Here is a 17429-nt window from a genome sequence, read left to right on the forward strand (position 1 = left end):
GTTTTGCATTGACCCTATGGAAAAATGCATAAAATCAGCATTTTCTCAGAGAGTAGTGCACCAAAGTAAATGAAACTGTACTGATATATAACATGACATGTGGCAATGAGACGTACGCTTTTAGAATTTTGGAATTATCTACTGTAACCATGGTTGCAGCACAAATGTTCAAAATTTCCAAAAAAAATTAAGTGCTGCAAACTGGATGAAACTTTACAGGAATAGTGACTGACATGTGCGGAGTTCCATTTTGAAGTTGGAATTTCCAAAATGGCCGCCGTAACCATGGAAACAGCAAAAATATCAAAATTTTCAAAATGCTTCAAACTTAATGAAATTTTGCAAAAATGATGACTTGCATGTGTAGATGCACTCTTTGACTTTGAAATTTTCAAAATGGCTGCCGCTCGCCTGGCAATAGGGGGACGAGGGTGCCATCAGTTATTGCTAGCAATTACAAATCTAGTTATGGCACCCTCAACGGAGTTGGGGTGACATATTGTTATTCTATGTTTCTTTTTTTCTTATTATGGCACCCTCAACGGAGTTGGGGTGACATCTTGTTATTCTACGTTTCTTTTTTTCTTATTATTATGTCACCCGATCGACAATGTCGGGTGACATATTGCTTTTCCTCCGTTTCTTTGTTATTATTATTCTTCTTATTCTTCCAATGATTTTTGTCCAGCAGATTTTTTGAAGGCAATGGAACCAATCTTAGTGATAGTCAACTATAATGAGGAACACAAAATTTCGGGTTGCAGTAGGTCTAAAGACCAATAAAAATGGCTGCCGTTACCATGGAAACGGAACAATTGTGAAAAATTCCACTTTTTGGTTTTAGGGAATTATTTGGAGACGCTTTAACTTAGAATCATTATATTTTGATACAATGTAGGTGCCCACTATATACTTGTTTTGGATGATTTTTGGCATTCATTGGAACTACTATGTTGCCATGGATACTACACCAAAAATTTCCAAAATATCAAAATGCTCCAAATTTAATGAAACTTCACAGTAACAATGAGCAACATTGGTAGATGTGCAATTTGGCGTTGGAATTTCGAAAATGTCTTGTGTTACCATGGAAACAAGGCAAAAATGGTCAAAACGCTTTAAAAAACCTTAAAAGTGGCATTTACTTCCTTAAAATGGTAGGTCAAATTCATTGAAACTCTGATGGTATGTTCCCTCCCATGTACCAATGGAGTATCTGCCATTAAAAATTTGGAATGGTCTGTGTTACCATAGAAACCAGCCAAAATGTCAAAACTTTCAAAAATTTCAAAATGCTCCAAAAGTAATGAAACTTAATATGATTGTTGACTGTTAAGTCTGCATGAAATTTTTGGAGTTGGAATTTCCAAAATGGCCACCGTTGCCATGGAAACTGCAGAAATGTCAAATATTTTCAAAATGCTCCAAACTTAATGAAACTTGATATTATTGTTACCTGGCATGTATAGATGAGACTTTTGACTTTGGAATTTCCAAAATGGCCACCATTGCCATGGAAACTGCATTATGTCAAAATGTTCAAAATGCTTAAACCATAATGAAACTTGATAGTATTTTTTACTGGCAAGTAGAAATGAGACTAATGACTTTAAAATTTTTAAAATGGCCACCGTTGCCATGGAAACTGCAGAAATGTCAAATATTTTCAAAATGCTCCAAACTTAATGAAACTTGATATTATTGTTAACTGGCATGTATAGATGAGACTTTTGACTTTGGAATTTCCAAAATGGCCACCATTGCCATGGAAACTGCATTATGTCAAAATGTTCAAAATGCTTAAACCATAATGAAACTTGATAGTATTTTTTACTGGCAAGTAGAAATGAGACTAATGACTTTAAAATGCAAAAAATGAGAACTATGGTCGGGTTGTGGCTTTGATACATTCCCAATTTCCTTTCTCAATTTTATACACTGTTTCAAATTTTCAAACTTCAATCAAATGGTGCTGGAAGACATCTTGAACTCACTATGTTGTATAATTTATTGCTTATTGTTGAACACCTCATGATGACTTCAAGACAACGAAGAACAATAGAAGTGTTGTTGCCATTTACAATTCATACATATGCATCTCTTCAAATAGTAAGGGTAGACTGATGATCCTTGCTGTTACAGTATGAAGAAAATACACTTTCAAAGAAACTGATGTGTGATATCCATTCAGTATTAAAATGATAAACAACAAAAAACAACAAATTTCAAAAGGTTGTGGAAGATGTACATTTTGAAAAAATATTGTACAAATCAAGTTAATACTTCAGTTACTTAAATCTTTACCGAACTTCTTGCCTGTCCTGAACTTTTTCATTTTGATCAAAATTTGTTGTAGAGAAGTACTTTATACTTTCAATCTGGTTTTCTGTCGATTTGTTCATTTTGTTCCTTAGCATGCTTAGGAGGTCTGAATGGTTTGCTGTAGTTTGGAGGCTTCCTGTTTGATTTCTGTTTGATTTCTTTTTTTGATCCATACTTCTAATGCCATGCATCCTACTTTTCAAAGCTTCATGCTTAAGTCGAAATTTTTATGAAGAACTTTGATTTGAGGCTGTTTTCTTTTTTTCAATCCCTAATTCTAATGCCATGAATAAAGCGCTTTAGTCGAATTTTATGAAGAACTTTGATTTGAGGCTGTTCAGATTTTCTATGGTATAATTAGGTCTGAATCTTTTCCTTTAGTGTTGAGGTTCCCTGTTTGATTTCTTGAAAATTTCTTTTTTTCAATCCATACTTCTAATGCGATGGTGCTTTTCAAGGCATCATGCATTAGTAAAAATTTTATCAACAACTTGTTGTACTTGACATTGCAGTGGCCATTTAAAACTGGTATTCCTATTGTGCTGATCACCTGAAAATACATAAAATTTACATATATATATATGTTTAAAGAGCTTGAAATAAAATTTTCATATATTCAAAATTTAATTACTGAATGATGGATCATGCTTGCTTCATTAAAGTAGATTTGTTGTGTGTTGATACTTAGCAATAGATAGTATGCGTTTGGAATTTAACGTAACAGTGTACATAGTGTTAGTTTAAACATATTTATTTACATGATTTATAGTGGATTGGAAAACAAATTTTGCAACTTATATTAATCCCTTTCCACTTTGCGGGTGCAAGTGCATTGTAGCTGCATTAGCCTGCTCTTTCTCAAAATCTACAGGAGTGTCTTTAATTTGCAAGAGATATGGCTCTCTATATGGCTCTCTCTTAACAAGGGTCAGCAATTTATTGTCCCCTTCTCATGGACTATCATCGTTTCCTCAAGACCATACTCACAAATGGTGTCAAGGAAGAGCTGAAAATCAGTCCCGGAAATTTTCATCCTGGAATAGGAATCGAACCAGGAACCGTTGTGTAAGAAGTCCAATGTCGTTCTCATACATGGTGTTAGTTCTTCTTAAAATTAATCAACAAATGGTCGTCATGTGTTATAAATGTTTGTTTTTTTACTTTTTATGAAATGACAATTACAACTATAATATTAGTTCATACCACACTTTGTATATGTTTTTATAAAAAAACTTTTTTCAATTTGCCATGAACTTGCTCAAGGTTGGCAGTTCCTTCAAGATACTCTGGCTTCCTTTGCCACTAAAATTGTTGTCATAATATGACTGAAAAATTGATGGAAGTGTCCGTATTAAATCAATCAATATTCAATCAAGTGTACACGTAAGACAGGTTTCTTGTGTACTTCATGTACTGATGATTTTTTTTTTGACAGAGACCCTTATAAATGTTGTACAACACTTTGTCCTAAGGTGTAGTATATAAATGTAAATACACTGTACCATGTACATCAGCCATTTGGGACTTTGAATTGGATATCTACAAGTACCTGAAATAAATTGAAAAGCATATGTTAATTGAAAATCATTACAGTTATAAGTCTTCATGTTTTTATAATTATTTTATGGTATTGGTTGTCACACATATATCAAGAATAATTTGTGAGAAATTGTGTAGGGGATTTTTTTATGGATACATGTATATATAGTACCACGAGAACATATGTAAACAGTTTGGTGAAATGATTCATATTATAGTGTTGCGTTGCTTAGTTATATCTCTAGTTACTGTACATGTATACTATAGTTTTTATGTATAAAGAGTCAAAAATTTGTTATGTACAAAAAAAATGTACCAGCGAGTGTATCGAGTAGGCACTTTAGTACATGTGTTTTCTAAATTGAGTGATGAGTGTTAATCATGTGGTGTAAACTATCTTAGCTGAACTGGTTTGAACTCAAATGATCAAATTTTACCTACAATTTTATACATTGTACCTGTTGTACCAAACAAACATTTAAGAATTTGTTTAAAACTTTACCAATAATGTTTTTACTAAAAATCTTTACAGGTAACTTGACAAAAATTATACATCACTGTGTGCCAGATTTACATTTAGAACTATACCACTGTCCGAGGTTAGGGGGAGGGTTGGGATCCTGCTAACATGTTTAACCCCGCCACATTATTTATGTATGTGCCTGTCCCAAGTCAGTACCCTGTATATTCAGTGGTTGTCTTTTGTTTATGTGTTACATATTTGTTTTTCATTCATTTTTTTACATAAATACATTTAAGGCCGTTAGTTTTCTCGTTTGAATTGTTTTACATTGTCTTATCAGGGCCTTTTATAGCTGACTATGCGGTATGGGCTTTGCTCATTGTTGAAGGCCATACCAGTCAGGGGTGGTACTTAAACAAGTGATTTCAAAATCACTTCTTTGAGTGATTTTGGCTGTGAAATATTTAAAATTTTTGCACAGACTTTTCAAAATCACTGAAACAAGTAATTTGAGAAGTTAAAATTTAATCACTTCAATAAGTGTTTATAACATTTTTTGGATATTTTTCCCACAAGCTTGATTTTTTTATTGGTAAAAAGACCAGAATTCCATTGAAAAAACAACTATGTACATGCAGAAATTGTCATTTGCATGATAAGCCTGCCAGTGTTTACAGTTTATTTGAATATACATAAACTGGAATAATTTGTAGATCAGGACATAACCTTAAAATAAATCATTCTAATTCTAAAGAAAACCAATCAGGTCACCTAATACTGTTGACCTTTGTCTGATAGTAAGAGTAGTTAATGCATATTTGATTACAGAACAATTCCCAAGGGTACTTTTATAAGCTTTAGCGCACTAACTTACTGCCCAAGCGCACTGGTGAAATTGATATCAAAAGAAAAAGGGATAATTGATTTATGTACGAAAATTATAGAAAAGTTTGTTAATATATGGAAAATCAATGAAATTGGCATTTGAAGATCAAAGAAAACACCAAAATCACTTAAACAGGTGATAACTGAATATAAAAAATCACTGAAATAGGTGATAATGAAATCACTTGTTTAAGTAGCACCCCTGAATGCGTACGGTGACCTATAGTTGTTAATGTCTGTGTCATTTTGGTCTTTTGTGGATAGTTGTCTCATTGGCAATCATACCACATCTTTTTTTTTATACATGTAGCAACATAATATCAATGGTTAGTAAGAAGGCTAGACATTTCAGCATGTGCACTCTTCACTGCTCTTGTTGTATATTTATACATACAGTAACCACAATGAACTAAATCAGTGAAACCAGTCTTAACTGAACAAAATCTTCAGTTCCAAAGGTGTTCAGTTTCAACAGGTTTTACTGTATATAATATCTATTATCATAACAGATTATACTGTAGTTAGCTAGCATGGTTGAGCATTAACATGTTTACAGTAGAAATTTGTGTGCAGGATGTATTGTGACAACTTCAGTCCCAAATTTTTTATGTGGTACCGTACGCATACTGCACAGTACCAATTTCAGTCTACAAGTGTGTTTGAAGAGTGCACACCACTTATTTACAACATTTCAGCCTGCATTTTGGTGAAAAATATTTTGAATTTATGTCATGTATTATAAATATGATTGTGGTGCATTTTCATTGGTCACGCCTTGGCCAGAGCCGTCACGAAACTGATCACTTCAACACCCTTTTCTTTTAAGGACAGTTGTTTTCTATACAGGGGGAAAAGGGATGGAGTGCATGCATATGTTACTGTACACCATTTGGTCAGTGTGGGGTCGCGTCTATTGTCTTAATAACATTTCGCCCCGTGTCCCTTCGCCTTACTTTTAAATATAGGAGTTGAAGTTGAAAATTGTCCAGATCCTCCCTCTTTTTATGTGAAAACAACATCGGGTGCCTGTGTTTATACTTAAAAGGGAGAAGATCACATGGACACGTTCAACGTCAGTATCATTTTTCATTGAACAATTATGCGTTCCACTAAAATGGGTGGATATTGACTAATTTGGCAAAATGATGAGGCACTTACACAGGATCCTTAGGATTTTCCGGCCATTACTGCGACTGCGCCTGTGCGGTATCAGGTTAATTCGCCCCAAATAAACTTTCGCAACTTACTCGTTCGCCACTTTGGTTCGTTCGTACCCAATTTTAATTCAAATTCCACATGAATTATTATATTCTTTTCTGTTTTAAGTTAACCATGTTTACCAAAATAAAATTAAAAGAATTGAATTAGAATAAGGGAATTACTATAATTAATAAATGTTATTATGTATGATTACTTCTAATTTGGTATTATTGTTTGTGTGTTATGATTGTTAATTTCCCGATGATTATTCTTGGGTTTTTTTTTGTGGTGGAACTGTTTGACATACGAACGTATGGTTAGCCTATAAAGGATGTACAGATCCACAGAAGAAGTAGTTTTAGAATCATCTTGTTCTTTTAATAAGCATTTCACATATGATATAGGATATGTTCCTTATGTCGTAACTACAATACCCTTCCCTTTTCACGAATGTGATCTACAAAATTAGACTATTGCCGGATTTGTAATAACATAAGCAATACGACGATTGCCACATTTACAGTAGGATATGCTTACCCTTCCGGGGACCTAATATCACCCCAGTTTTTGGTGGGGTTCGTCTTGCTTAACTAATTAGTCTTTAGTTTTCGATGTTGTGTCATATTTGTACTATTGTTTGTATGTTTGTCTTTTTATTTTTAGCCATGGCGTTGTCAGTTTATTTTCAACCTATGAGTTTGACTCTCCCTCTGGTTTCTTTCGTTCTTCTTTTAATTTGCTTTTATGTAAATACTGACTATACATGTATCTAGTATGTATGAGTAAAAAATTTAGATGACAAAAAAAGATAATAGTTTTCAACAGCTTGTCCTCTTTGCCTCTTACTTTATTCTTAAACAATAATAAACAATTATAGCAGTTCACTTACCAAATTGTGGTAATTAGGATTAATTCAACCCAAAAACAACCTTGGCAGAATCTGCACGAAAAAGAAACCGTATACGGTTACAGATCGATAAAGGTGTCCGAATTTATATATTTTCGCAAAAATGGCCTTATCAGGCTGTCTTATCTGTAAGAAAAAGATTGTTGGAAAGTCAAATTTAGGAAGTACTAAACACTACATTTATACAACGACTCATATAACTAATAATTCCGACATCGCATGAGTTCAGAGGACTTTCAGCTAGTAAGTCAATGAAACTGGTCGCCTCATTTAGTAGCAGACTGAGATTTATGTCATATATATACGCAGCCCAGTATCATAATTCCTTTGGCAAACAAATTTTTCGGAACTCTCAGTCGATCTTTTTTCCATACCCGTATTTGCGTAACTAGAGGTAGCGATGTATGGTACCTATGTTTCCTTTGGTTAAATACTAAAATCTAAAGCACTCCCTTTCAGTCAATATTTATTCCCCGACCGTATTCTCACTTTTTCCATGCCCTGATTATGCAGGAACTATTATATAGCCACTGGAGGTCAATCAAACAATACACAAAACAATTTGGTCGTTTCTGGCTGTAAAACACAGATCAACAATGAGGGCATCTACTTCACTGAATTGATTGTCTAATTAAGCAAACAGATGCTTTTAGAATCGGAAGTGTATTTGTTCTTATACTGAACTTGCATATAACATTTATAACAAACGCTACTGGACGTAAACAAGCAATAAATTGACAATCTTATCACTTTTCACTTCATTCAACAATGTTCAACTTACTGTAAATCACTTGTCTATTTAAGGGTACAAGATGTACAAGTACGCAGCCACGTGTAATTTGAACGTGTTTTTTTTTGTTGGAATTGACACGTCCCCACATTTTTCCAATTTCTCTCAGTTAGTACTGGATTCTGTTTGGCTCTACTGGTCATGCTGTTGTCTGAGTACGTAGCCATGTGTGGTTAAAAATGGATGTTTATTGTTCGAATTAACACGTTCCAACATTTTCCAATTAATATTTACCCCTTGTCTCAGTGAGAGCTGACACGGTCTCTTGGGTTGTACATATAGTGATGTCTAACTACGCATCCACGTTCGATCACCTTATGGACTTGTTGTAATTCCTACAGTTTGTACATGTTGTATCATATGTCGTATCAAATGGTTCGATCTCAACCTGAACACGCATGTAACAAATGCCACTGGACGTTAAGCAAATAATAAATCCACACATTAGACAAATCTGGTTAATTTGTTCCGTCTTCGTCTAATTGCAGTAAAGCACTTGTCTTGTAACCGGTGAGGGATACCTGAGTACGCACCAACGTGTAGAATAGGATTTTCTGTGTCGCAATTGACATGTTAAACTTTCTACCTTTTCTAATTAGCAATTTAACCCTCAATGAGGGCTTCAATGTGTTTGGCTGTACGGATGTCTAAATACTAAGAGAAGTTCTTAAGTGATTCCTATTCCTTGTTTCTGTTATCAATTGAATTCTCGTCCTGAACATGCATGTAGTAATCATGGTAATTACAAACAATAAATCAACAAATTAAAACAATCTGGTCACTTATGTCATGTATGTCTTCATCCAACTGCCAGTAACGCCTTTCATTATTTAACGATACGGGTTTTCTAAATACACAGCCATGCACGAGCGGTTAGATCGGAGATTTTATGGTTGGAATTGACACGTTCCTACCATTACAAGTTATCAGATAATGTATTGTCTCAGTGAAAGCTGGTGTCTGTTTGGCTCCACTGATGTCTAAATATCCTGCCACGTGAGTTCAAAACTATAACTGAAATTAAGTACGTCCTACCTCATGTATAATTACATGTGTTATCAATTGTTCTCTACCTGAACATGCATATAGTAATTGCCACTTGACGTTCGTCTTCATTCAACTGGCAATAAACCCTTGTCTCTTTAAAAGTATGGGATGTCAAAGTACGCATCCACGTGCACATTTGGTCACTATTGGAACATTGAAATTTTCTCATTCTATCACATTGAATGTGCTATAAATTTGTTTTCGTCCTTAACCATGTTATTACTTAACTTATTTCATTTGACTGGGCGGGATTTAACCAGTTCGCTTATTTAAGACCAGTACTTAATCTTTAGACAGGTGTTTCGGGATACACTCAGTAATGAAGTGTCCAGTTCTTCCTAACAAAGAATACACTCAGTTCAATTTATATCGGTTTGGTGACACAGAGAGGTGATTAGAAATCAACTATAATTATAACGGCCATCATTCTTATCACACACATCTTTAAATAGACTGTCCTTATGCAAATTGAAACGTAAGCTCAGTCCGATCAGTTGAAATAACTTTGCTAATAACTGGCATGAAGTTATTGCTACAGGACTTTCCAAAAGCAACAATAAATTGGCAAATCAAAATCATCTTGTCACATCTGTTTTCATTGAATTGACAGTACGAGGGTTTCTCGTGTATTTGTCTGTACTGGATGTATAAGTACTTACCCACGTACAGTGACTACAATGAGACCTTTAACAAAAAATCATTTTTTTTCTTTGTGATAGAAAAAAACCTATTAGTCGCCTTTTGTTGAAGCTATAAAGGACCAACCCATTGCTGTTGAACGTGGAACATAATAAATAAAAAAGAAAAATTTAAATCTTGAATTTCATACAAATTATACAAAGATCATAGTGCAAAATTACAATCGTTCATTTAGAATTTCGAATGTATGTTGACGCACACTCGAAATAAGCATTTATTGATTTGCTTTTGATATGCAAATGTCAAACAATAATTCATTTCGCTTGAAGTCAAAAGAAGTTACAAAGGCTGCTGTTAAACTTCTGGTAGTATTTATTTGCAACTTATTGTATATCAATAAACTGAAATTGAAAGCTACATTTTAAGTTGGGAATGTAGCTAACCACAAAACGTATTTGTTTTATAGACCACGAATAAAACCTGAATTTCATCACTTGTATATTGAATGCAAAATAGTGCTATGGATTTGACGCAAATTATCAAGGAAGTTAGAGATAGCGTAGCTCTAAATTCTAAAAATGAACATGAGTTTATACTGCCCGATAACTATCTAGTTGTTGAACATAACCAAACGCCTACTCGCAATGCTTGCAGCATAAAATTTCAAGAAACTATGCAAAATTTAAAGACAGAAATATTGTTACACTCTCAACACAAGCAAGAGTTTCAACTGCCCTTTGAGTATCAACTAGTTCAAGGAATTTCGTCAAAGAAATTTCAATGTCATGGCAAAAAAATCCAATCAGTAGGTTCTAGTTATTCTAATTTACATACGCCTGAAAGCAATATTTTAAATAAAGCTGTGTCAGCACTTAAAGATGAAGTACGGTATCAAAGTACACTCATACAAGACTTTAATCTACCATTCAATGATTTAATCGAACAAAGGAAACAAGCGAAAGAAAACAACGAAGGGAGTCCTGATGATGGCAAAATAATACCAAAATACAAAAAAGATAAACCTAAGAAGTCACATAAGAACAAGACACAACAATCTACCAGAGGCAAAAGAGAAAAAGACAAAGAACGCAAAAGAAAACAGAGAAATATGGAAAAAGAAAGTATTAGTATTACTAAGCAACTGTCTGAAACACAATGGCAGAAAATGTATAAGGATAAGCCGTCTTATAGACAATATAAAAAAAGATATAGCGTGGAAAAATACTATTCAAATATGCCTTATAAAGAAGCAAAGAAAGATAAGAGTAAAGAAAAGTATAGACTGAATGAAAAATTTCAGGAAGAAGTGAAGAACAGAAGTAAAACGAAGTATCATTTAGATGTACAATTTCAACAAGAAAAGAAAAAAAGGAGTATAACCAAATATCATATGAACCTACCATTTCAACAAGAAAAGAAAAAAAGGAGTATAACCAAATATCATATGAACCTACCATTTCAACAAGCAGTGAAACAAAGGAGCAAAACTAAGTACAGGTCGAATATCCAATTTAGAGAGGCAGTTAAAAAAGCAAGTGTACAAAAGTATGCATTTGACAGCGGTTTTCATGAAAAATTGAAGAGAATGAATTTGTTAAGGTATAGACAGAAAGTGATTGTCAGAGAAAAATACAAAGAAAGACTACGTAGGCAGTACAAACATGACCTGCTCATAAGACAAAATAAAATGTTGATGATGAAACAAAGACGTTTGAATAAAAACCACAATATGAACGATATTGCAATGTTCTTCAGACAGCAAGTTAGAGACGGGCCAACATATGTGTGCTCAGTTTGCCACAAGTTTAAGTTCAAGAAACAGGTTGTCATATGTGACAAACTTAAATACTCAAAAAAAGGCACAAACAGCATAGCAATGGCAAATCACTGCATTACTCAACAATTCCTTTCCAGTTGTGCGAATCAATGTCAAAACACATGTGAAATCATAAATCACAAGCAATGGATATGTTTTACCTGCCACTACCACGTTTTGAAAGGACAACTGCCAGCAGATGCTTATGTTAATGGTCTTCAATTGCCACATATTCCAGATCAACTTAATTCCTTGAATAAATTAGAAAAACAACTAATTTCTATAAGGATACCATTTATGAAAATAATACAGCTTCCAAAAGGAAATCAACGAGGGTTTATTGGGCCATGTGTTTCTGTTCCTACAGATGTTGAGAAGACCACCAATGTGCTGCCAAGGTGTGAAACTGAAACAGAACTGATCAGATGTAAACTCAAAAGAAAACTGGAATACAAAGGGTATACTCAGTATGAATATGTTAGTCGAAAGAAAATTTGCAACGGTTTGAAATATTTACAGGAAAAAAATCCATATTATCATGATAAGTTGTTGAATAAACAATGGATAGACAATACTCCTTCAGATTTTGAGGACTTAGTGGTCGAAGAGACAGAACATACTGAATTCGTACCACAGGAGGAAGATAGAATTGACAATCACAATGATGAAGACGAGTCAGTGAAGAACAGAGGCTTACCTTCGGACACGTGCCTACAACCTGTGGATATTGGACAGGAAATTCTCGACCAGCATTTTGATCATATCTTCTGTGTTGCTCCAGGAGAAGGGAATACACCTGTACGCATGTTGCAAGAAGAAGGAAATGAAGCAATGTCATTTCCTGTTCAATTTCCTGAGGGATCATTTGGATCATTTGATGCTAAGAGATCTATGCATCTTACTCGATCAAAATATTTCCATGCTAGACTTTTCAGTGCTGACTCCCGATTTTCAAGTGACACATCATACATTTTTTATGCTCAGTACTTGTCTGAACTTGAGCAGGTAATATCGAAAGTGTCAATAGCATTGCGCAAAAGTAGTGGAAAAGATCAAACAGGAAACATCATTACAGCAAGTATGCTCACAGATAAGAACCAACTGAAAAAAATTTTGACCACTGACCAGGGATATAAATTCATGACACCAATCAGAGGAACACCTCCATATTGGCAAGCAACACTCCGTGATTTAATGGCTAGTATACGCCAACTAGGCATTCCTACTTGGTTTGCAACATTCTCTGCAGCTGACTTGAGATGGGAAGAAACACTTCAAGTTCTCTTGGAGCAACAAAAGAGCACAGAATCTTTGGAAGATCTTGATTGGACTGGCAAATCCAAAGTATTACAGAACAATCCAGTAATGAGCGCTGTCATGTTTGATTATAGGTTTAACACCTTCCTTAAAGAAATCATAATCAAAAGAAATATCATTGGTAATGTCAAGGACCATTTTCATCGGATTGAGTTTCAACAACGCGGATCTCCACATGCACATTGTCTATTTTGGATTAAAGACGCACCATTACTTGACACCCATGACGACAAGACAGTGTGTGATTTTGTAGACAAATACGTAACTTGCGACCTACCTGATGTTATTGTTGACCCGGAATTACATGAAATAGTTACTCATGTGCAGCAACACAGCAAAAATCACTCGAAATCATGTGCAAAAAAAGGGACAAAATGCAGATTTAATTTCCCACGACCGCCATCAGAAAATACGTTCATATCTCGTACTCCAAGTACAACAGGACCAACAGTACAAAGATCATCAAAACAGACACATTCATTTGCAAAAGACGTATTACTAAGACTATGGAATACTATCAATAATGCAAACTTAGAACATATAACAACAGAAAACCTTTTTACTGCAGCTGGAATAAGTCAAGAAGAATTTGAATCAGCATCAAACATTCTAACAAAAAGAACCAACATCACTTTGAAACGTAAACCCGCTGATAGCTGGATCAATCAGTACAACCCAAGTCTACTCCGTTGTTGGAATGCAAATATGGATCTGCAATACATAACTGATGCCTATTCATGTGTTATGTATATCATCTCTTATATTTCAAAAGCAGAAAGAGAAATGGGTGTAGTTTTAGAAAATGCCAGAAAAGAAGCAGCAGAAGGTAATTGTGATGCTCAGGATGCCATGAAGCAAATAGGAGGTGCCTACTTTCGGCAGCGAGAAGTCAGCGCACAAGAAGCTACATATAGAGCATGCGGTCTGCACCTAAAGGAATCATCAAGAAAGGTCCAGTTTCTTCCTGTTGGTAATAATCCAGTAAAAATGAGCTTACCACTTAATATCATTCAAATGAAGGCCAATCAGTTAGATGATAGTATATGGATGCATTCTCTGTATGATAGATACAAGGCTCGCCCACTCAGTTCAGAGTTTGATATTATATGTTATGCATCATTTTCATCTGAGTATCGTGTTCTGTCACCTTCACAAATCCCGAAAAAACCTTCACAATATGTTTTTAAACTGCAGAGCGATCTTGGATACATTCGTAAACATTCTCGGACAGAGGCAGCTGTTGTAGCATATCCAAGATTTTCTAAAAACAAGAATCCTGAGCTATATTTTAAATCAAGTCTACAGCTTTTTTTGCCTCATAGAATGGATGGCCAACTAAAGCCACTTAAATTTAAAACCTATGAAGAAATGTATTTCAATGGAGCAGTTGCCCTTGACGTATCAAAGAAACCACAAAAAGTAAAAGCAATTGTAGAATCAAACAGACAGGTATTTGAGCACAATGTAGACGAGTTAGATGAAGCTCAGGAGTTGTTAGAAAAACAAGGGCCCCTCGAAGATGCATGGGCATTGATCGCTCCAGAATCAGAAGCTGAACGTATAGAAACACAGAGTGAGAAAGAACACCTTGGTCATGAAGATAGCGTAGAAATACCCGATTTAGACACTTCAAACAAAAAACACAGAGGAGGGGTAGAGTTTGAAATTAGGCAAAGTTTATTTACTTCGCAAGAATTAAAACACCTGTTGCGACAACTAAATACAGAACAGAAAATGGTTTTTAACCGGATTTTTGTGACAAAAATGTCGGTTATTGATTTGGGGATGTACGGCGGGCGGGCGGGCGGGCGGTCGGGCAGTCGGGCGGGCGGGCGGGCGGGCGGGCGGGCGGGCGGCAATCAAATGTTGTCCGTGCATTAACTCATGAACCGTTCAACCAAAGCTTTTAAAATTTTAATATGTTGTTACTGACAACTAAATGAAGGTCAAGTTCAATAATGGCGATTTTGACTTTTACCGTTCAGGAGTTATGGTTCTTGAAAGATTGAAAAATGGAGTTGTCCGTGCATTTACACATGAACTGTTCTACCAAAGCTTCCCAAATTTTAATATGTTGTTACTAATGAAAGAATGGAGGTCAAGTTCAATAATGACGAATTTGACTTTTACCGTTCAGGAGTTATGGTTCTTGAAAGATTGAAAAATGGAGTTTCCAGTCGTGTCCGTGCATTTATGCATGAACTGTTCTACCAAAGCTTCCGAAATTTTAATATGCTGTTACTGATGACAAAATGGAGGTCAAGTTCAATAATGACGATTTTGACTTTTACCGTTCAGGAGTTATGGTTCTTGAAAGATCTTAAAATGGCGTTTCCATTCACGTTGTTGCATTTACTCATGAACCATTCAATCTAAGCTTTTCAAATTTTAATATGTTGATACTGATGACAAAATGGAGGTCAAATTTGATATTGACGATTTTCACTTTCACCATTCATCAGTAATGGTTCTTGTGATATTGCCAGGACACAAATAAATGTTAATAAATCCGGTTTGCTGTCGTTGTGACAGCCTCTTGTTTATCAGATAAGACAGTGGTGCCTAGATGAAGTGAATGGCAAAAATCCAGATCCTTTTAAGATATTCATTAATGGTGGTGCTGGTACAGGGAAGAGTCACCTGATTAAGTGCTTGTGTTATGAGGCAAACAAAATCTTGTCTCCACATGCACCAAATCCAGACGATATTGTCGTGCTTGTCACAGCACCTACAGCAACTGCTGCTTTCAATATCGGTGGAACAACTCTTCATCAAGCCTTTTCACTTTCTAAATCACTACCATTTCCCTATATTTACATGCGTGATGAGGAAATAAATAAGCTTCGCAGTAAACTTCAGAACCTTCATATTTTAATTATAGATGAAATATCCATGGTTGGTCAACGTGTCCTTCTGTATGTCAGTGAGCGACTACGCCAAATCAAGCAAAGTGGAAATGCTCTTTTTGGAAACATATGTGTTGTTGCTGTCGGAGATTTTTACCAGCTTCCACCCGTGAAACAGAAGTGTCTATACGACTTAAGACCGGAAAACTTTTTCCCACTATGGAGTTCAAATTTTTCATTGGTTGAATTGAATCAAATAATGCGACAAAAGGAGGGTTCCGAATTTGCTCACTTATTGAACAGATTACGTGTAAAAAAGAAAACTGAGCATTTGCTACCCGGTGATTATTGTTTATTAAAATCCTGTTTGACACATTCTGTTCCCGAAGAAAGTCTTCACATCTTTGCCACTAACAAAGAAATAGATTTTCATAACAGTAAGATGATAGCCAAAGTTTGCCAAGAAACAGAAACAATAATGGCACAGGATTATGATCGAAATCCAAGGACAGGCGAATTTATTCTCCAAACGTCACCATATGATACTTCACATGATTTCTTACCTCCACAGTTAATAATTGGCCCAAAAGCCAGAGTTATGCTTATAAGGAATATTGATATCACAATAGGCTTGGTCAATGGTGTTATTGGGACGGTCATAAGCATACTACCTGGCCTCAAGGAGTCTTCTTTGCCATGTGCAGTAAAAGTACTTTTTGACAACAAAAGCATCGGGAGAAAACCTGTCTCATCATCACAGCCAAGAGAACATATACCAATTGACATTACGCCAATTGAGGAAAACTTGAAGAAAAATGCTGTCAGACATCAATTTCCGTTGCAGTTAGCATGGGCCTGTACTACTCACAAAGTACAGGGACTCACCACCGATAAAGCTGTTGTCTCAATGAAGAACATATTTGCTGCTGGTATGGCTTATGTTGCGCTCAGTCGTGTTAGATCATTGGACGGTTTGGTAATTCAAGACCTTGATGCAGACAAGATTTACTGCACTGAACAGATTTCAACTGCACTGCAAAGGATGCCAAAGTATTTAGTTCAAAGACAAGATGAGCTGAACTTAAAGCAAAATCTAATACGTATATTGCTTCATAATATTCAAGGATTGGTCCCACATATTGAAGACCTGCAGGCAAATTGTGATATTCAAAATGTGAAATTTATCTGTTTAACAGAGACCTGGATGGAAAATAAATCTGCTTCGCCGAATTTGGAACATTTTCATTTGATACATAAACCAAGATCGGAATCATATACATCAACAAAAAGTATCTTTCATGACCTCAGTAACAAAAAACATGGTGGTGTTGGTATTTATGTCAGAAATCAGCAGCAGTATACTCAACTATCATTACAATCTTGTAATATTGAATGTATTGGTGTGAATATTGATATCATCAAAACCAACATACTTGTCATCTATAGACCAGTATCATACACTACATCTATATTTTTGGAACAGTTACAACATGTTATTGATGCTTTACCACCTGAAGACGGATCAACAATAGTGATGGGTGATTTTAATGAGGACATTCTAAAATCAAAATCACCAATACAGTTATTTATGGAACAAAATGAGTTCAAACAAATATTAAACAAAGCAACAACTGATGGAGATACTCTCATTGATCATG

At 35.1% G+C, this 17429-nt stretch overlaps 1 protein-coding gene and 1 long non-coding RNA gene across 2 annotated transcripts; one reads left to right on the forward strand and one right to left on the reverse strand.

Moving 5' to 3' along the window:
- Positions 1-2223: 2223 nt before the first annotated feature.
- LOC139504964 (uncharacterized) lies at positions 2224-6431 on the reverse strand. The gene is made up of 3 exons (XR_011659466.1): positions 6368-6431; positions 3825-3871; positions 2224-2872 (listed from the first exon to the last, which is right to left on the reverse strand). It is a non-coding gene; the product is annotated as an uncharacterized lncRNA (long non-coding RNA).
- A 3881-nt stretch (positions 6432-10312) lies between these two features.
- On the forward strand, positions 10313-17428 carry LOC139504963 (uncharacterized; the record flags this gene model as incomplete). The annotated part of the gene is made up of 2 exons (XM_071294836.1): positions 10313-14578; positions 15458-17428. Coding segments are annotated over exons 1-2 (6237 nt in total), but the record flags the coding sequence as incomplete, so codon positions are not given.
- Position 17429: the final 1 nt, after the last annotated feature.

Source organism: Mytilus edulis, unplaced genomic scaffold (assembly GCF_963676685.1).
Source record: "Mytilus edulis unplaced genomic scaffold, xbMytEdul2.2 SCAFFOLD_90, whole genome shotgun sequence".
Classification (NCBI taxonomy): Eukaryota; Metazoa; Mollusca; class Bivalvia; order Mytilida; family Mytilidae; genus Mytilus; species Mytilus edulis.